General features: G+C 41.8%; 2 protein-coding genes across 5 annotated transcripts; both read right to left on the bottom strand.

Annotated features, from left to right (window-relative positions):
* Window positions 1–229: 229 nt before the first annotated feature.
* Window positions 230–7,915, bottom strand: comtb (catechol-O-methyltransferase b). Of its 4 annotated transcripts, none has more exons than XM_029694591.1 (7): window positions 7,283–7,915; window positions 5,158–5,329; window positions 3,479–3,505; window positions 3,264–3,381; window positions 2,625–2,818; window positions 2,344–2,475; window positions 230–592 (listed from the first exon to the last, which is right to left on the bottom strand). In XM_029694591.1, exons 2-7 carry the CDS (start codon window positions 5,326–5,328, stop codon window positions 410–412), a joined length of 825 nt encoding a protein of 274 aa, XP_029550451.1. In that variant the 5' UTR covers window position 5,329; window positions 7,283–7,915; the 3' UTR covers window positions 230–409. The 4 variants fall into 4 exon arrangements, with proteins under 4 accessions (XP_029550451.1, XP_029550449.1, XP_029550447.1 ...); XM_029694589.1 differs by lacking the exon at window positions 7,283–7,915 and adding an exon at window positions 6,812–6,968; XM_029694587.1 differs by lacking the exon at window positions 7,283–7,915 and having other exon boundaries at window positions 5,158–6,814.
* LOC115149823 (SRSF protein kinase 3) lies at window positions 6,864–19,734 on the bottom strand (the record flags this gene model as incomplete). Its single annotated transcript, XM_029692645.1, has 14 exons — window positions 6,864–8,721; window positions 8,916–9,008; window positions 9,135–9,204; window positions 13,872–13,979; window positions 16,201–16,298; window positions 17,028–17,400; window positions 17,891–17,947; window positions 18,094–18,119; window positions 18,374–18,539; window positions 18,683–18,789; window positions 18,916–19,003; window positions 19,194–19,281; window positions 19,402–19,510; window positions 19,620–19,734. Coding segments are annotated over 14 exons (1,683 nt in total), but the record flags the coding sequence as incomplete, so codon positions are not given.
* Window positions 19,735–21,416: the final 1,682 nt, after the last annotated feature.

The raw sequence follows: 21,416 nt of genomic DNA, 5'->3' as shown, positions 1-21,416 counted from the left end.
GCTATGAAGTTATGATGGGGCCACTTTGCAAGCTGCTTTTCAGTTGTTTGATTGGAATCTCTAAAAAGGCACACTACTGCCACCTACTGTATTAGATCCATGTTTGACATCACACTACCGTCATCCGGCAGCGGTAAAACTGACAGCACTAAATGTAACTGTTAAGACCTGACATTTTAACAATTTGCATAGCTAGATAGCATTGTGACAAAGTCAAAACACACAGAAATACTTTTCAAAGACATATTGGTTTACTCTAGATAAATCATACAGGGAAAGAAATGCTTTGCACAGTAAGTTACAGTATGTCATAACTCAGATATAAGGCAGCGCTTAAAATTGAAACAAAACAAAAAAATACATTACCAAGAGAGTTACAGTGTTTTAAAACAAGAGGTTCAATGTTTGGCTAGTACCCTAAGAACACAGACTTCTCCAAGCCGTCCTCTGCTTTGGTGTACTCCAGGTGGGATCTGTAGTAGTGGCTGTTGTAGCGAGGGCTGTTGCGGACGTACTCCAGATAGTCAGGGGTTCCTGGGCAGATTACATTGTCTGCAAGCAGCACTGTGCCTTTTTGTATGAGACCACACTCCTAGAGAGAGAGGGATATAGGAAGAGATATAGTTGGAAGAATGGGAGAAAGAGGGAGAAAAGAGAGAATGAGATGTGTTTTGTGTTTTGATTATTCACATCGGTGTAGGAGTGTAGGACTATCAATGCTTCCCTATAATCACAGGATGATCAGACTAGTTACAGTGGGGGAAAAAAGTATTTGATCCCCTGCTGATTTTGTAAGTTTGCCCACTTACAAAGAAATGATCAGTCTATAATTTTAATAGCAGGTTTATTTGAACAGTGAGAGACAGAATAACAACAACAAAATCCAGAAAAACGCATGTCAAAAATGTTATAAAATGATTTGCATTTTAATGAGGGAAATAAGTATTTGACCCCTCTGCAAAATATGACTTAGTACTTGGTGGCAAAACCCTTGTTGGCAATCACAGAGGTCAGACGTTTCTTGTAGTTGGCCACCAGGTTTGCACACATCTCAGGAGGGATTTTGTCCCACTCGTCTTTGCAGATCTTCTCCAAGTCATTAAGGTTTCGAAGCTGACATTTGGCAACTCGAACCTTCAGCTCCCTCCACAGATTTTCTATGGGATTAAGGTCTGGAGACTGGCTAGGCCACTCCAGGACCTTAATGTGCTTCTTCTTGAGCCACTCCTTTGTTGTCTTGGCCGTGTGTTTTGGGTCATTGTCATGCTGGAATACCCATCCACGACCCATTTTCAATGCCCTGGCTGAGGGAAGGAGGTTCTCACCCAAGATTTGACGGTACATGGCCCCGTCCATCGTCCCTTTGATGCGGTAAAGTTGTCCTGTCCCCTTATCAGAAAAACACTCCAAAAGCATAATGTTTCCACCTCCATGTTTGACGGTGGAGATGGTTTTCTTGGGGTCAAAGGCAGCATTCCTCCTCCTCCAAACAAGTCGAGTTGAGTTGATGTCAAAGAGCTCCATTTTGGTCTCATCTGACCACAACACTTTCACCAGTTGTCCTCTGAGTCATTCAGATGTTCATTGGTAAACTTCAGACGGGCATGTATATGTATTCTTGAGCAGGGGGACCTTGCGGGCGCTGCAGGATTTCAGTCCTTCACGGCGTAATGTGTTACCAATTGTTTTCTTGGTGACTATGGTCCCAGCTGCCTTGAGATCATTGACAAGATCCTCCCGTGTAGTTCTGGGCTGATTCCTCACCGTTCTCATGATCATTGCAACTCCACGAGGTGAGATCTTACATGGAGCCCCAGGCCGAGGGAGATTGACAGTTCTTTTGTGTTTCTTCCATTTGCGAATAATCGCACCAAATGTTGTCACCTTCTCACCAAGCTGCTTGGCGATGGTCTTGTAGCCCATTCCAGCCTTGTGTAGGTCTACAATCTTGACCCTGACATCCTTGGAGAGCTCTTTGGTCTTGGCCATGGTGGAGAGTTTGGAATCTGATTGATTGATTGCTTCTGTGGACAGGTGTCTTTTTTACAGGTAACAAGCTGAGATTAGGAGCACTCCCTTTAAGAGTGTGCTCCTAATCTCAGCTCGTTACCTGTATAAAAGACACCTGGGAGCCAGAAATCTTTCTGATTGAGAGGGGGTCAAATACTTATTTCCCTCATTAAAATGCAAATCAATTTATAACATTTTTGTTGTTATTCTGTCTCTCACTGTTCAAATAAACCTACCATTAAAATTATAGACTAATCCTTTCTTTGTCAGTGGGCAAACGTACAAAATCAGCAGGGGATCAAATACTTTTCCCCCCCACTGTATCTTACTTACCTCCAGCAGTTTTGTGTCAGGAAGGTAGCGCTCTTTCCAGTGGTCCAGAAAAACTAAGTCAAACGCCTGGACCCCGAAATGCTCCTTCATCCAAGGGATCCAGTCTCCTGATGCTCCCTCCACTAGCTGCACCTGGACATCAGTAATGAGATCTCATCTAAGCTTCTGAGTTACAACTGACCCGTATCTTTTAACATCTACTACCCACCCATATTTACATGAATGTACATCACGTTCATCATCAGATGTAATTATATTAATCCATCCTAATCTCTTTTTACCTTATCTTCCAGTCCTGACCATTTGATGACTTGACGAGCAATGGCAGCATAATCTGGGTTGAACTCCAAGGTAATGACACAGGCTCCAGGGGGTAATAGGCGGGCTATGCGTACTGTTGAGTAGCCACAGTAAGTGCCTAACTCCAAGACAGTGACTGGACTCACTTCACTGACCACCGAGTCCAGAATGGAGCCTGTAATAAACACACATTATATAGACACACACACACACAAAGATGTGGACACAGTCAAGACCAAGCAGACATGTGGCCTGGGGTGGTCTAGAGGTCTAAGAACACATCCTGTATATACGGTTGCAACATGGGTTAATTCAATTCGACTGCTCTTTCAGCACTCTCCCCAACCTTTCACCTCTATCTATCCAATAAACATACAAAATATTTACTATATACTGTGTTTGTGTATATATATATTATTTTAGGTTTTAAATACCAGGTGGACTGATGATAGGATAAAGATCAATTCAATAATTGTATTGACTTCTCATTTAGCTGGTTATCTGAGGCCACACGAATATAAAATGTATGCACACATGACTAAGTCGCTTTGGATAAAAGCGTCTGCTAAATGGCATTTATTATTATTCTTAATAACCCATTCAAAGCACATGTAGAGTACCTTTCTCATCCCCCACATTCATGGCCCATTCTCTATGCCTGCAGAAGTGGTCGATGGCTGTGATCACACTCTGGGGGTCTCCTACAGTGGCTTTCCTTTGCACTGCCTTCAGAATACGCTAGATATTTCAAAGGAAAGAATTACAGATGGTATTGTACCTATGATGATACCTACGTTAAATGTAGTATTTACTATTTTATTAGGATCCAAATTACCTGCTGCCAAGGCAGCTGCTTCTCTTCCTGGCGCCCAAACAACAATAAAACGACACATCACAACAAAACGATAGTCTACTCTACATCATACATAAAACAACACATCACACAATACATTGTGCACTATACACATTTACACTGGTCCACCATAACAAATGTACAATATAACATGTACAACATTACAACAATACAATATCACAAATACAATTTGTGGGTGTGTGTGCGTGCATGCATGGCAATGGGTGTGTGCACGTGTCTCTTCACAGTCGGCTATGTTTAAACTTTATTTTTAAATCTGATTTTACTGCTAGCTTCAGTAACCTGATGTGGAAGAGAGTGCCATGTAATTATGGCTCTATAATGCTGTACGTTTCCCAGCCTCTGTTCTGGACTTAGGGACTGTGAAGAGACCCCAGGTGGCATGTCTTATGGGGCATGTATGGGTGTCTAAGCTGTTTGTTAGATATTTGAACAGACAGTTGGGTGCTTTCAACACGTCAATACTTCTGACAAAGACAAGTAGTGATGCAGTCAATCTCCCCTCTACTTTGAGCCAGGAGAGATTGACATGCATGTTCTTGATATCAGCCCTCCATGTACATTTAAGGGCCAGCTGTGCTGCTCTGTTCTGGGCCAACTGTAATTTGCCTATGTCCTTCTTTGTGGCACTTGACCATATATATATATATATATATATATATATGTATATATATATATATATATATATACACAGTACCAGTCAAAAGTTCAGACACACCTGCTCATTCAACCATGAAGGCCTGTTGATGTTGAGATGTATCTGTTACTTGAACTCTGTAAAGCATTTATTGGACTGCAATCTGAGGTGCCGTTAACTCTAATCAACTTATCCTCTGCAGCAGAGGTAACTCTGGGTCTTCCTTTCCTGTGGTGGTCCTCATGAGAGCCAGTTTCCTTATAGCACCTGATGGTTTTTGCGACTGCACTTGAAGAAATGTTCAAAGTTCTTGAAATTTTCTGTATTGACTGACCTTCATGTCTTAAAGTAATGATGGACTGTTGTTTCTCTTTGCATATTTGAGCTGTTCTTGCCATAATACGGACTTGGTCTTTTGGTCAGGAACAAAATTCCACAAATTAACAAGGCACAATTCATTCCAGGTGACTACCTGAGTGTGCAAAGCTGTCTTCAAGGCAAAGGGTGGCTACTTTGAAGAAACTCAAATCTAAAATATATTTTAATTTGCTTAACACTTTTTTGGTTACTACATGATTCCATATGTGTTATTTCATAGTTTTGGTGTCTTCACTATTATTCTATAATGTAGAAAATAGTAAAAATAAAGAAAAACCCTTGAATGAGTAGGTGTGTCCAAACGTTTGACTGGTACTGTAGTTCTATAACCTCTCACATAGTTTTAATATTAACTCATGCAAAAATCAGTAGCGGTGCATGGGTAAAATCACTGTGGAAGCCAAGCCCCCCCCTAAAAAAAAAAACTTATTACAACTTATATGTTGTGATAATTGTGTTGTTTGCATTAAAGGGATGACACACACACTGTCATTTCACTCTGAAAACTCTCAAAGGGAAACGCTGTCGTAATACCTTTCATGACAGGTCTCTGGAAGAATCACAATACTATAGTAACAATGGTGAACACCAAAGACTGAACTATACATCTGTTTAGAGAGCTCACTTGAGGACGTGAAGTCCGGGTCAAGGTGTCCAGTGCACGCTCCACGATGATATCATGCCACAGTAGCGCCAGCCCTCCATGATACTGCACAGCCGTGGGGATCACCCAGCGGTAAAGAACAAAGAGGACAGCCGCTCCCATGATCAAACCAGAAAGAAGGCTCAGCAACATCCTAGGACACACAAAGATGGCTGTCATGAAAATGAATTCACTGTAATATAAACGAATTCTAATTTAGTTATGAAGACGGATAAACCAATAAATAACCATAGACACACTGTACCCATTTTAAAAGATGTTGCAACACAGTATGTTCTCTTATAAACAACAAGAAATCTGTGTGATCATAATGAAATGAATACTTATGGAAATCAATGCCCACGTCCATCAGCTCTTGTATCTCTCCTTTCATTCCTCCTTTTGTACTAGGCTAATGAAATGGGTATTTACTATGCAGCAGATGACACTCAAACGTATCCTCCTCTCATTATCATTGAACCACTGTTGTCATATCCACTCATTACTCTCCATCACTCTCACCATCTCTCATCAAGGGGAAATGTATTTCATGATTGGCACTTTATATTCATATTATCAACAAATACATTCATGTGTCCATGTGTTCTAAAATAATACTAACTAAATCACACTGGACTAAGTAACAACAAATACAACAAGTGTCTATTCATGAAGGAAAGACAGTCAACAACCTAGCGCTCATATTGAAAATCCAAAACACCTCTGAAGCATGGTGGTTGAGTTGAGAAAAGTGCAAAAAGGGATAAGAACTAAGCCTAAATCCACTACAAAACAAATGATTTGCTGTTTTCTAGGAAAACAGAAAGCATGCATGGAGGCGGGGGGTGGGGGGGGCGGACTCTTGAACCTTTCATAGAGAATGCAACTCATGTCTATAAGCCCAAGAGAGACTGAACGGAGGTAATGCCTCGAGATGGGCTTTGCGTTGCATAGCAACGGGCAGAACAGGTCAAGCTGTGAGACAAAACCCATGGCACTTGGGCTGAGACCATGTTTACTTAGGCTTTCTTACACATGTATTGTAGCTACATAGATAAAAGCTTCTGGAAATTCAGTCAGGCGCTTTGAGAGAGTGCCTTAATTTGATGGCAAATATACTGTAAATTGTTTGATGAAGCGGATTAACTGTACCATATTCCAGTGGGCATTACACCCTCAAGGTGCTTGAGATGTATAAAGACAAAATAAAATGTATAAAGACAAAATATTAACATCCGCTTATACTAAGTAATTATGAACTGCAGTGTACAGAGATAGAGCTCAATAAAACAACTCTGAAGATCGTTCCAGGACATCATGAGGTGAAGAATGGCATGCGAATCAGATGATAGAAAATGCATGCCACACATATTTAACCCAATCCCCTCTGATGTAATTATGGAATCTAAACAGTTCCACTGAAATCTACACAATTCAGTCAGTCAAACTTCAGAATGCTCTGCAACATATTAAGCTTTTTAAAGGGAGAAGACAATTTACTGCACTGTTGTCATAAACCCACAGTTGAAACCAACAATGTAAGCATGCAAAAAGTAGCAGCTATTTACTATACTACTTCAGCATGCAAAGATAGATTAAAGACATGTCAATGGCATAATAACATGGCTATACTTACATCTGAAGCTTGTCAGTCTCCAATCAGGATGGAGATATTCTTCCTTTTCTTCACTTACACTTCTCCTTCCTGATGCCACCTCTCTCGCCATAAAACTGTTTCACACCTTCCAGCACAGTTCGTCTCACACACCAGCGCACGCACATTTCCACGCGACTAACCCCTCCCTACTTGCCAACCCTCCCCCTCTCTTTCCGCTGCTGAATTATAGCTAACCCTTAGTGTGAACAGAGAGGAATCCCACTGGGCACAGACGTCAATTTAACACCTGGTCCACGTTGGTTTGACATCATTTCATTGAAATGTGGAAACAACGTTGAATCAACCAGTGTGTGCCCAGTGGGATGTGGAGGTCTCACTAGAGAAAGCCCACTTTCAGTCATCAACACACTCACAGCCCACTCACACATCAGTTAGATCATGAGGGACAACACAGAAGGAAGCAATGAAAAGAGGGGAGGTAGGGCTTACCTTGCACGGACTGGGTGACCTGGCTGCAGTTTTGACCCCTACTCATCAGTATCCTAATTCCCTTTGAAGCCACTCCTTCTCTGTCATTCCATGAGGTCTCACAACAGGAGTCAGGTGAATCAGAGTATTATGAATTCATGCACGAATTGGCTAAATTAACACAATGTCTAATTCTAACCCGATTTCTATGAATTATTTGAAGAAACGTGGTAGATAATGAAAGCCTTGTATAAACCAATAACATTTATTCAATGAAAGACAAAAACAAAAGTAATGTTCCCAGTGTCCTTTTGAAAAGGCAGTATTCCAGTAAGTCTTGCCTTCTTTATGATTTTGGTCATTGATATGCTTAAATTTGAATAATCTGAACACAGGCCATCACATCAGAAATAATGTGGAATATCAAATTAATATCTAAAGAGAGCTGTAAAATTAAACCGTGACAGTTTTACATAAACTGGATTTGTTTCGTCATCATGTCATCTCTCCATATCAAAAGTTATTTTCTCCACATCAAACGCTTCAAATCACCAGACAAAATATAGTGATAATTGATTGCTCTCCCAGAGCAAACAGAAAAATAGCACATGCAGAAAATCAGCTGAAAAAAATAACACTTGCTGAATATCGTACGTGACCCACAAAACCGCCCTCCCCCACTTAAATGGCAATTCTGCCACTTTTCAACCTCATAATTATCACGAGCACCAAACCAGTGTCTACATACGGTATGTGAAAACAGCACGTTTCTATGATCTGTGGTTAAACAGATAAGGTCCTAAAAAAAACTCTCTGTGACATCACAGGGTAGGATTAAAAGTAAGAGAAACTGATTTTCTAAACCTGCAACAAGCTTCTAGTCAGAGGGAGGGTATTTTCTTGCTCCCCACATCGCCGCATATCTCACAGTGTTAGAAAATCACATTTAAAAAAAATATTTTAACTTTTGATGTTGTCATAGGGTTTAACTTTTTCAATTTATATTTTGTTCTACAAAAAGTAGAATTACACAAATTTCACATATGTAGACACTGGTATTGTGCTAGAGATAATGACATGAGGTTTAAAATTGGTGGAATTGCCCTTGAAATCATCATCATATTAAGGGACTTCACCTGTGTAACCTCTGTGGCCTCGGTGAGACGGCTGTGTCTATGATGTAATCCAGGGTGGTTCAGACACTGGGCAGTGGTGGCGACTCTGTGTCCATGAGGGGATCCAGAGGGGTTCAGACACTAGGTAACAGTATGATGTCTATGAGGAGATCCAGGGATGTTTTAGACACTGGCCAGCGGTGGCTCTCTTCTCTGGGAGGGGCTCCAGCATGGTGAGGAGGAAGGCACTGAACTGGACTGCCTGCTCCCGTGGCCACTCGTATTTATCCAGCAGGATCTCACACAAACTCCACGGCTTCAGCCTTGAGATGCGCCGCAGATGCCCTGTTAGCAAACAAGGGAAAGAGTCTTACATAATTACACTAGGTATTGACTGAACAGGATATGTAAAAGGAATTTGATAGTCATTGTGTGGGTGAAATTAAAATAAGGGTGCTCTTTCACATAAATATGAATCATATGCTACAAGAAACCATTTGTGTATACAACAGTTCACAAGTCATTGTGAATAGATATACCTTTGTGATTGAAATATCGCCCGGAGTTTCTCCCTGAGAGGGCAAACTGGGATGGAAGGGGTCCCAGCAACTCAATTATGTGAGCAATGTGATCTGAAAGGAGACATTGGACTATGCTGGTTAAATAAATATTATAGCATTTATTTTCTTAATTTTTTTATGAGCAAGGCCAATCACCAGGAAAAACACAGGACAGAGAGGAGAAAGAACAAGGCTTACCTTCCTCTCGAGAGAAGTTGTCCCCTGAATGGGGTTCAAACAGATATTCCCCAGTGGCCAGCTCAAATGCCTATACGGACATGTTAGAGTTCTTAGCAATAGATATTAAGGCTAATCTAAAGACGGTGCTGGCTAAAGCTAAAACTGGCGAGTGTAGAGAGTATAGAGATATTGTTATCCACGTCGGCACCAACGATGTTAGGATGAAACAGTCAGAGGTCACCAAGCGCAATATAGCTTCAGCGTGTAAATCAGCTAGAAAGATGTGTCGGCATCGAGTAATTGTCTCTGGCCCCCTCCCAGTTAGGGGGAGTGATGAGCTCTACAGCAGAGTCTCACAACTCAATCGCTGGATGAAAACTGTTTTCTGCCCCTCCCAAAAGATAGAATTTGTAGATAACTGGCCCTCTTTCTGGGATTCACCCACAAACAGGACCAAGCCTGGCCTGCTGAGGAGTGACGGACTCCATCCTAGCTGGAGGGGTGCTCTCATCTTATCTACGAACATAGACAGGGCTCTAACTCCTCTAGCTCCACAATGAAATAGGGTGCAGGCCAGGCAACAGGCTGTTAGCCAGCCTGCCAGCTTAGTGGAGTCTGCCACTAGCACAGTTAGCGTAGTCAGCTCAGCTTTCCCCATTGAGACCGTGTCTGTGCCTCGATCTTGGTTGGGCAAAATTAAAAATGGCGGTGTTCGCTTCAGTAATCTTACTAGTATAAAGACCTCCTCCATTCCTGCCATTATTGAAAGAGATTGTGATACTTCACATCTCAAAATTGGGTTACTTAATGTTAGATCCCTCACTTCCAAGGCAGTTATAGTCAATGAACTAATCACTGATCATAATCTTGATGTGATTGGCCTGACTGAAACATGGCTTAAGCCTGATGAATTTACTGTGTTAAATGAGGCCTCACCCCCTGGTTACACTAGTGACCAAACCCCCCGTGCATCCGGCAAAGGCGGAGGTGTTGCTAACATTTACGATAGCAAATTTCAATTTACAAAAAAAAAAACAATGCCGTTTTCGTCTTTTGAGCTTCTAGTCATGAAATCTATGCAGCCTACTCAATCACTTTTTATAGCTACTGTTTACAGGCCTCCTGGGCCATATGCAGTGTTCCTTACTGAGTTCCCTGAATTCCTATCGGATCTTGTAGTCATAGCAGATAATATTCTAATTTTTGGTGACTTTAACATTCACATGGAAAAGTCCACAGACCCACTCCAAAAGGCTTTCGGAGCCATCATCGACTCAGTGGGTTTTGTCCAACATGTTTCTGGACCTACTCACTGCCACAGTCATACTCTGGACCTAGTTTTGTCCCATGGAATAAATGTTGTGGATCTTAATGTTTTTCCTCATAATCCTGGATTATCGGACCACCATTTTATTGCGTTTACAATTGCAACAAATAATCTGCTCAGACCCCAACCAAGGAAGATTAAAAGTCGTGCTATAAATTCTCAGACAACCCAAAGATTCCTTGATGCCCTTCCAGACTCCCTCTGCCTACCCAAGGACGTCAGAGGACAAGAATCAGTTAACCACCTAACCGAGGAACTCAATTCAACCTTGCGCAATACCCTAGATGCAGTTGCACCCCTAAAAATTAAAAACATCTGTCATAAGAAACTAGCTCCCTGGTATACAGAAAATACACGAGCTCTGAAGCAAGCTTCCAGAAAATTGGAACGGAAATGGCGCCACACTAAACTGGAAGTCTTCCGACTAGCTTGGAAAGACAGTACCGTGCAGTATCGAAGAGCCCTCACTGCTGCACGATCATCCTATTTTTCCAACTTAATTGAGGAAAATAAGAACAATCCGAAATTTCTTTTTGACACTGTCGCAAAGCTAACTAAAAAGCAGCATTCGCAAATGGAGGATGGCTTTCACTTCAGCAGTAATAAATTTATGAACTTTTTTGAGGAAAAGATCATGATCATTAGAAAGCAAATTACGGACTCCTCTTTAAATCTGGGTATTCCTCCAGGGCTTCATTGTCCAGAGTCTGCACAACTCTGCCAGGACCTTGGCTCAAGGGAGATACTAAAGTGTTTTAGTACTATATCTCTTGACACAATGATGAAAATAATCATGGCCTCCAAACCCTCAAGCTGCATACTGGACCCTATTCCAACTAAACTACTGAAAGAGCTGCTTCCTGTGCTTGGCCCTCCTATGTTGAACATAATAAACGGCTCTCTATCCACCGGATGTGTACCAAGCTCACTAAAAGTGGCAGTAATAAAGCCTCTCTTGAAAAAGCCGAATCTTGACCCAGAAATTATAAAAAACTATCGGCCTATATCGAATCTTCCATTCCTCTCAAAAATTTTAGAAAAAGTTGTTGCGCAGCAACTCACTGCCTTCCTGAAGACAAACAATGTATACGAAACGCTTCAGTCTGGTTTTAGACCCCATCATAGCACTGAGACTGCACTTGTGAAGGTGGTAAATGACCTTTTAATGACGTCAGACCGAGGCTCTGCATCTGTCCTCATGCTCCTAGATCTTAGTGCCGCTTTTGATACCATCGATCACCACATTCTTTTGGAGAGATTGGAAACCCAAATTGGTCTACATGGACAAGTTCTGGCCTGGTTTAGATCTTATCTGTCGGAAAGATATCAGTTTGTCTCTGTGAATGGTTCGTCCTCTGACAAATCAATTGTAAATTTCGGTGTTCCTCAAGGTTCCGTTCTAGGACCACTATTGTTTTCACTATATATTTTACCTCTTGGGGATGTCATTCGAAAACATAATGTTAAATTTCACTGCTATGCGGACGACACACAGCTGTACATTTCAATGAAACATGGTGAAGCCCCAAAATTGCTCTCGCTAGAAGCCTGTGTTTCAGACATAAGGAAGTGGATGGCTGCAAATTTTCTACTTTTAAACTCGGACAAAACAGAGATGCTTGTCCTAGGTCCCAAGAAACAAAGAGATCTTCTGTTGAATCTGACAATTAATCTGGATGGTTGTACAGTCGTCTCAAATAAAACTGTGAAGGACCTCGGCGTTACTCTGGACCCTGATCTCTCTTTTGAAGAACATATCAAGACTGCTTCAAGGACAGCTTTTTTCCATCTACGAAACATTGCAAAAATCAGAAACTTTCTGTCCAAAAATGACGCAGAAAAATTAATCCATGCTTTTGTTACTTCTAGGCTCGACTACTGCAATGCTCTACTTTCCGGCTACCCGGATAAAGCACTAAACAAACTTCAGTTAGTGCTAAATACGGCTGCTAGAATCCTGACTAGAACCAAAAAATTTGATCATATTACTCCAGTGCTAGCTTCCCTACACTGGCTTCCTGTTAAGGCAAGGGCTGATTTCAAGGTTTTACTGCTAACCTACAAAGCATTACATGGGCTTGCTCCTACCTATCTTTCCGATTTGGTCCTGCCGTACATACCTACACGTACGCTACGGTCACAAGACGCAGGCCTCCTAATTGTCCCTAGAATTTCTAAGCAAACGGCTGGAGGTAGGGCTTTCTCCTATAGAGCTCCATTTTTATGGAATGGTCTGCCTACCCATGTGAGAGACGCAGACTCAGTCTCAACCTTTAAGTCTTTACTGAAGACTTATCTCTTCAGTAGGTCCTATGATTAAGTATAGTCTGGCCCAGGAGTGTGAAGATGAACGGAAAGGCTGGAGCAACGAACCGCCCTTGCTGTCTCTGCCTTGTCGGTTCCCCTCTTCCCACTGGGATTCTCTGCCTCTAACCCTTTTACAGGGGCTGAGTCACTGACTTACTGGTGTTCTTCCATGCCGTCCATGGGAGGGGTGCGTCACTTGAGTAGGTTGAGCCACTGACGTGGTCTTCCTGTCTGGGTTGGCGCCCCCCCTTGGGTTGTGCCGTGGCGGACATCTTTGTGGGCTATACTCGGCCTTGTCTTCGGACGGTAAGTTGGTGGTTGTAGATATCCCTCTAGTGGTGTGGGGGGCTGTGCTTTGGCAAAGTGGGTGGGGTTATATCCTGCCTGTTTGGCCCTGTCCGGGGGTATCATCGGATGGGGCCACAGTGTCTTCTGATCCCTCCTGTCTCAGCCTCCAGTATTTATGCTGCAGTAGTTTATGTGTCGGGGGGCTAGGGTCAGTCTGTTACATCTGGAGTATTCTCTTGTCTTATCCGGTGTCCTGTGTGAATGTAAATATGCTCTCTCTAATTCTCTCTTTCTTTCTTTCTTTCTTTCTTTCTCTCGGAGGACCTGAGCCCTAGGACTACCTGGCATGATGACTCCTTGCTGTCCCCAGTCCACCTGGCCATGCTGCTGCTCCAGTTTCAACTGTTCTGCCTGCGGCTACGGAACCCTGACCTGTTCACCGGACGTGCTTGTTGCACCCTCGACAATTACTATGATTATTATTATTTGACCATGCTGGTCATTTACGAACATTTTAACATCTTGACTATGTTCTGTTATAATATCCACCCGGCACAGCCAGAAGAGGACTGGCCACCCCTCATAGCCTGGTTCCTCTCTAGGTTTCTTCCTAGGTTTTTGGCCTTTCTCAGGAGTTTTTCCTAGGGAGTTTTTCCCAGCCACCATGCTTCTTTCACATGCATTGCTTGCTGTTTGGGGTTTTAGGCTGGGTTTCTGTACAGCACTTTGAGATTTCAGCTGATGTACGAAGGGCTATATAAATAAATTTGATTTGATTTGATTTGATATTATGGACAGCCATAAGGGTGGATGTGGTGCTCCTGGGTTCTCACCATGCAGGCTGTGCTCCAGATGTCTGCAGGAGTGCCATAGTCAGCCCCAATCAGGACCTCCACAGAACGGTACTGACAGGTCTGGATGTCCTCTGTGAAGTGTTTGTACTGGAGAGCAGACATGAAGAATTAGTCCTCCATACTATGAGCAATTACTTGATATTAGCCTGTTGAATGTTGTATTAATGCATTTTGTCATCTAAGGTACCATATTTAATACCTATACAGTACCAGTCCAAAGTTTGGACACACCTTCTCATTCAAGGGTTTTTCTTTATTTTCACTATTTTCTACATTGTAGAATAATAGTGAAGACATCACAACTATGAAATAACACATATGGAATCATATACTAAGCAGAAAAGTGTTAAACAAATATATTTTATATTTGAGAATCTTCAAAGTAGCCACCCTTTGCCTTGATGACAGCTTTGCACACTCTTGGCATTCTGTCAACCAGCTTCATGACGTAGTCACCTGGAATGCATTTCAATTAACAGGTGTGCCTTAAAAGTTAAAAGTTCATTTGTGGAATTTCTTTCCTTCTTAATGCGTTTGAGCCAATCAGTGGTGTGACAAGGTAGGGTTGGTATATAGAAGATATCCCTATTTGGTAAAAGACCAAGTCCATTTTATGGCAAGAACAGCTCAAATAAGCAAAGAGAAATGATGGTCCATCATTACTTTAAGGCATGAAGGTCAGTCAATTTGGAAACTGTCAAGAACTTTGAAAGTTTCTTCAAGTGCAGTCGCAAAAACCATCAAGCGCTATGATGAAACTGGCTCTCATGAAGACCTCCACAAGAGGATATCATAAGGTGAATGCACCAATTTGTAAGTCGCTCTGGATAAGAGCGTCTGCTAAATGACGTAAATGTAAATGTAAAAACAAGAAAGGAAGACCCAAAGTTACCTCTGCTGCAGAGGATAAGTTCATTAGATTTAGAGTTAGCATTCTCAGAAATTGCAGCCCAAATAAATGCTTCACAGAGTTCAAGTAACACACATCTCAACATCAACTGTTCAGAGGAGACTGCGTGAATCAGGCCTTCGTGGTGGTATTACTGTAAAGAAACCACTACTAAAGCACACCAATAACAATAAGAGACTTGCTTGGGCCAAGAAAAATTAGTAACGGACATTAGACCAGTGGAAATCTGTCCTTTGGTCTGATGAGTCCAAATTGGAGATTTTTGGTTCCAGTCTTTGTGAGACACAGAGTAGGTGAACGGATGATCTCCGCATGTGTGGTTCCCACCGTAAAGCATGGAGGAGGAGGTGTTATGGTGTGGGGTTGCTTTGCTGGTGACACTGTCAGTGATTTATTGTGATGGTGTGGGGGTGCTTTGCTGGTGACACTGTCTGTGATTTATTTTGAATTCAAGGCACACTTAACTAGCATGGCTACCACTGTAATGGTCCTGTGTGGAGCTGGTGTAGATAGTCAGGCGCAGGACAGCAGATATGAGAAATCAAAATTTTTTACTCAAAAAGACAAATATACAACGTAACATAACAAGCCCACAAAGACGGACCGAATTGCAATAAACAATCACTCACAAACACAACAGAGGGTTAAATAATAAACAAGTAATTGGTTGAGTGAAGCCAGGTGTAAAGACAAAGACAGAACAAATGGAAAATGAAAAGTGGATCGGCGGTGGCTAGAAAGCCGGTGACGTCAACCGCCGAACGCCGCCCGAACAAGGAGAGGAACCGACTTCGGCGGAAGTCATGACAACCACAGCATTCTGCAGCAATACGCCATCCCATCTGGTTTGCGCTTCGTGGGACTATCATTTGTTTTTCAACAGGACAATGACCCAACACACCTCCAGGCTGTGTAAGGGCTATTTGACCAAGAAGGAGAGTGATGGAGTGCTGCATCAGATGACCTGGCCTCCACAATCACCCGACCTCAACCCAATTGAGATGGTTTGGGATGAGTTGGACCGCAGAGTGAATGAAAAGCAGCCAACAAGTGCTCAGCATATGTGGGAACTCCTTCAAGACTGTTGGAAAAGCATTCCAGGTGAAGCTGGTTGAGATAATGCCAAGAGTGTGCAAAGCTGTCATCAAGGCAAAGGGTGGCTACTTTGAAGAATCTCAAATATAAAATATATTTTGATTTTTAATTATTTAACACTTTTTTGGTTAATACATGATTCCATATGTGTTATTTCATAGTTTTGATGTCTTCACTATTATTCTACAATGTAGAAAATAGTACAAAAAATTAGGAAAAACCCTGGAATGAGTAGGTTTGTCCAAACTTTTGACTGGTACTGTATTCATTCATATACATAATGGCTGTCAGATAGTAACTCACCACCCAGCAGGCGTTGCCCAGATCTGCAATCTTGATGCTGATTTCATCAGCATTCTGTGGCTTCAGAAGATTCACCAACATATCTGTTTCACTGAACCCTGAAACAAATTACGAGACAGATGGCGCAGATAGATATTATGGATGATGGATGCGCCGTGAGTGCTCTGGTGTAAAATGGATGCTATGTATGATGTATTACAACATAAATATCATTAATATACACTGAGCATACAAAACATTAGGAACACCTGCTCTTTCCATGACATAGATAGACTGACCAGGTGAATCCATGTGAAAGCTATGATCCCTTATTAATGTCACCTGTGAAATCTACTTCAATCAGTGTAGATGAAGGCGAGGACAGAGGTTAAAGAAAGATGTATAATCCTTGAGACAATTGAGACATGGATTGTGTTTGTGTGCCATTCAGTGGGTGAATGGGCAAAAACGTGCTCAAGTTTCCCTGTGTGTATCAAGAATGGTCCACCACCCAAAGGACAGTCAGCCAACTTGACACAACTGTGGGAAGCATTGGAGTCAACATGGGCCATCATCCCTGTGGAATGCTTGACACCTTGTAGAGTCCATGCCCCAACAAATTAACGCTGTTATGAGGGCAAAAGGCGTTGCAACTCAATATTAGGAAGGTGTTCCTAATGTTTTGTACACTTAGTGTAATTAAACTTAATCATCAGCATATGCATGAAATACTATAATGCAAATCACGAAAGTTCAATTGAAACACTGGACAGGTATTCTGACATATACTACACGGAAATATGCTGTGACAATATACTCTATACAGCCGGCTCCAGATCAAGACTGACCATGTGATGGTGATGAGGGCTGGTTGTCTCTCTGGGTAGAGTGATGCAACACTGTAGATTGTCTAGAGCAGTGAGACATTGTAGTCAATGATTGTGCATCTTCTATCGGTGACGAGACTGACTCCTTGCTGTCAGAGCCCATTGCTTCTTCATGCAGCAGGTTCCGTCTCCAAGTAGTACGCACAGGACCTGAAGGCTTAGGGGGAGAGGTGGAACTGGGAGTACTACAGGGTGTGGTGATATTGGAGAATGACACATGAGGTTTTGCCCTCTTCTGACGGTCAACTAAAGTGTCCTCGCCCTGCTGCGGCTGTTGATGTTTGTTCTCCTTTCTCGACAACCTGGCCCTCGGGATCCTGGAAACCTTCCCGGTCTATGAGCACAGTCACAGGACTTTGATGGTAAACTTAAAATGAGACGTCTCTCATTTTGCAGCATGCAACAGTTTTAAAAATATTTTAAACCAATCTCTGCAAATAAGGTACATTTCTTTAGTACCACAAATCCCTTTTTCATGCAGTGCATGCTAATTTTCAATGAATTGATCAAGGTGAACAATTTCACTACAAACGCAAAGGTATAGTTATACATACTGAATGAATACAAATAGCAATTAGTAAACTGTGCATCTTCATTCAGAAATGCTGTTCATGTGCAAGTTAATGATGAATACACATTTGTTATAACACACACACCACTGCTGTTTTAATGGTTGAATGAGTAGAATGAGTAGAAAACCTGAAACAATACTGTAACTATTGACAACAGCCAGATTCACAGATCAATGCTTTCCTCCAGAAGAACCTTCCTAGGGCCAAGATGCAGTGACTCAGCACACACTCACAATGCCAAGTCCATCTTACCCAAACCCCAAGAGTCTGGAAAGCCACAGTCAACTTCCCCAACAAGTTTGACACAATCTAATACCCAAATTATGATAGGAGGGGTCAGAGAGACATAGGTGACAGATGAGGTCATCAAAAGATTACCAGAAACTATGTTTCCCCCTTTGTAGCAATATGGTTGGTTCATGATTTGAGACAAGACAAAGAGTTGATGCCCATACCTGCTTCTCTCTTAGACTGGTATTTTCTGGCATCAGTAGTAGATGAAGAGATCAGCAAGGCACAAGAGAGCATGAAATCAAATCATAGAGAACAAAAATAATAACATTAGGTAATATTAAACTTCGACTCCTAATATTCAGCATTGTTATTGCATCTCTATCTCTCTGTAACAAATCTGTTCCATTTCCCTCCATCTAAAAATAAAATAAGTTTAAAAAAGACAGGGAATTGTACTTAATGACACATGTATGCCAACTTGGATTAGAGAGCAATCCTAACCTGAACAGCTTGTGGGAGCAGGAGAAACTGGAAGCTCCTGTAGGTTGGTGTCGGCTGCCAGCTCCTGGACGTAAAGATCATCCACTCTCAAAAGGATGTTCTCTGGCTTGATGTCTGTGTGGATAATCTTGCATTTAGTGTGCAAGTAATCTAAGCCCTGGAGAACCTGTGATATGAAACCATAATGGTGATATACTGTGGCTACATGACACCAGGGAACACACAAAGGAGATCATCCTTTCACAAAAGCTGCTCTGGATGATAAAATGGTAGAGACAGGATGTGGAGATCACAGGGAAAAGACACCACCTGTCTGAGGATGCTCTTAACGCAGGGCAGGGGAAGCCCAGTGTAGTTGGATTTGATGATCCACTTCAGCAGTTGGTGACCCAGCACTTCAAGAACCATACATACATCTGACACATAGCTGAATTAAGGAGAAACCCTTTCACTCAAATGTGCAAGTTAACATACGACACATGCTGTATGAGAAATAGATCATGGGTAAAATGATAACACGTGGATGACTTTTAAAAGGATACGCTCCCCATTGACTCCAGAGACCTTGAAGTCATCGATAAGTTGCACAACAGTGTCTCGTTTAGGGTCAGATGGGTCACTGTCCCTTACCTAAATGCAATTGATAACAGGACATAACTTGGGAGTAAACATGTGACTTTTCATTATCACCATTGTGCAACTAATAAAAGGCAATATGTCCTAATAAGCTTGGCTCTGGTTGATGAACAAGAAAGGTATTAGACTGATTAAGCCTATATAGCAGAGAATAAAAGGTTGAACATGGGTATACAATACTAACACATTTCAGAAGCTCGATCTCATCCAAACCAGTCTCTGTGAAGGTTGGAGCACTCTTTACCACCTTCAGAGCGACAAAACGCCTCTTCCTGCTCATACAAATAAAAAATGTGAATCACTTGCTTTAGCTGTCATAATCACAATATGAAACCGAAGGTCTATCAATAACAAAAACAATGTTATCAGTATACTGTAACTATTATACTTACTCAATGTCCCAGCCTAGCCACACAGTGGAGAAGTGGCCCCATCCCAGCTTCTTCACCACCTGGTAACGGTCAATGAATATTGCTCCAATTTCCACCGGGTAGTAGCCACCTACAACGAACATTGAAACCTCTTTCCGATCAACAATAAACTGTATAAAAACTCCTACCACACATTATTGTATTGTTGTTTGGTGATATTTGGCACGCTGGTGAAGTACCTATACAGTAATCAGATGGATTCTCCTGTTCCTCGTCATCTGATCCGAAAATCTCAGGTGAAGGGGGATATGATGATAGTTTGATGGTAAGGGGTGGTTTGGGGGTAGGGGCAACTAGTGGTTTAGGGGTCAGGGATTTGGGGGTAAGGGATGGTTTGGGGGTAAGTGGTGGGTTGGGGTTAACAGCAGGTAAACTGAGGGAAAGGGCTGATATTGCAGCAGCATATCTAGATGAAGGCACATTGGACATTGTCAAAGGACACACAATAGAACAGGGAGCCGACGCCTTCTAGCCTAGACAGCACAGGTCATGCAAGTGTAGGACTGAAGAAAATGGAGATGAAGATGGTACACGCAGAAGGCCTAGGGCAAAAAGAAAAACAGACAAACTGTTCATTAAACACTTTCACACTATTGACATCCTAAGCATTCATACATAGGATATATGAGGTTAAATCAGGCAACACAACATGGCCAACATACAGGTAACTGCCAAAATAAAGGAAACACCAACATAAAGTGTCTTAATAGGGTGTTGGGCCACCACAAACCCCTCTTTTAAAGTCGTGAGATCTCTTCTAGCCATGGTAGTCAAAACAATGGGCAAATGGGCATTTTCATACATGACCCTAAGCCTACAAGCCACTGATGCAGACCTTTGGAACATCTACCTTTTAAAAAGTATAATAAATCCATGTAATATAGCCTACACCTTCACAATAAATCCATTATTTATTTTAGACGGGTCTAAAGAAACATGATATGAAGAAAATGTAGTTTATTTCAGAAGAATGAATAGCATACTCTGAGTTATCCTTAATTAGTTCCTGATCTGGCTATGCCAAATGGCTGTGGGCTACACTAGTTCATTTAACAGACAAGACTTGCTTAGAATTCCGTGGCATTATTTAATATTATTTTACAGTATGAAGAATACAATTGAACAAAGCTGAATAAAATAGACAGGATATTTTCTCCAAATGATTTGAGGGTGTGCTGTCACGGTCTTGGAAATGAGCGGACCAAGGCGCAGCGTGAGTATAGTTCCACATATTTATTTAAGTGAAACTAACAAAACAAAATAACAAAACTTACAAAGACCGTGAGGACATAGTGCCCAAACACACTAACAATCAATCAATATCCCACAAAACACAGATGGGGAAATAGCTACCTAAATATGATCCCCAATCAGAGGCAACAATAAACAGCTGCCTCTAATTGGGAACCATATTAGCACCAACATAGAAATAGACATACTAGATCACCCCTTAGTCACGCCCTGACCTACTACACCATAGAGAACTAAGGGCTCTCTATGGTCAGGGCGTGACAAGTGCACACGTAGCTATTCTGTGTTGAGCGGTTAACAAATAAATATGTACTCCTATATGCTTATTTATAGTTATTAATGTAACTTTAGTTGTTCTACAAACGTTGGGCTATATGTTTGGATTTTTAATACATTGTAAGGCTGCATGATGCGACTCCAATGATGATTTTTAAAAAGTTGCTTGAAAGGCATGAGCTCTGCTTTGTTTTTTGCGGTCTGTACACTCTTCGTCAGTCTCTAAATTACAATTTGAGAAGCACTTGATAATGCCTCGAATTTCCCGGCGGCCTCCCCTTTGTGTGGCGATAACGCACCCTAAAATCAGAAGCACCTGGGACGCAACTATCCCCCATAGTACAAATTCTATTCTGTGGGATAAATACATATTCCGAACATATTCTGGGACAGTTGTAAGATGCGATAGATCCCAAATTATTATAACCACTAGCTTCAAAAAACATTAC

Source organism: Salmo trutta, chromosome 16, assembly GCF_901001165.1.
Source record: "Salmo trutta chromosome 16, fSalTru1.1, whole genome shotgun sequence".
Lineage (NCBI taxonomy): Eukaryota > Metazoa > Chordata > Actinopteri > Salmoniformes > Salmonidae > Salmo > Salmo trutta.
The sequence above is the reverse complement of the archived record's forward strand: the minus strand, read 5'-3'. Positions and strand labels throughout refer to the sequence as shown.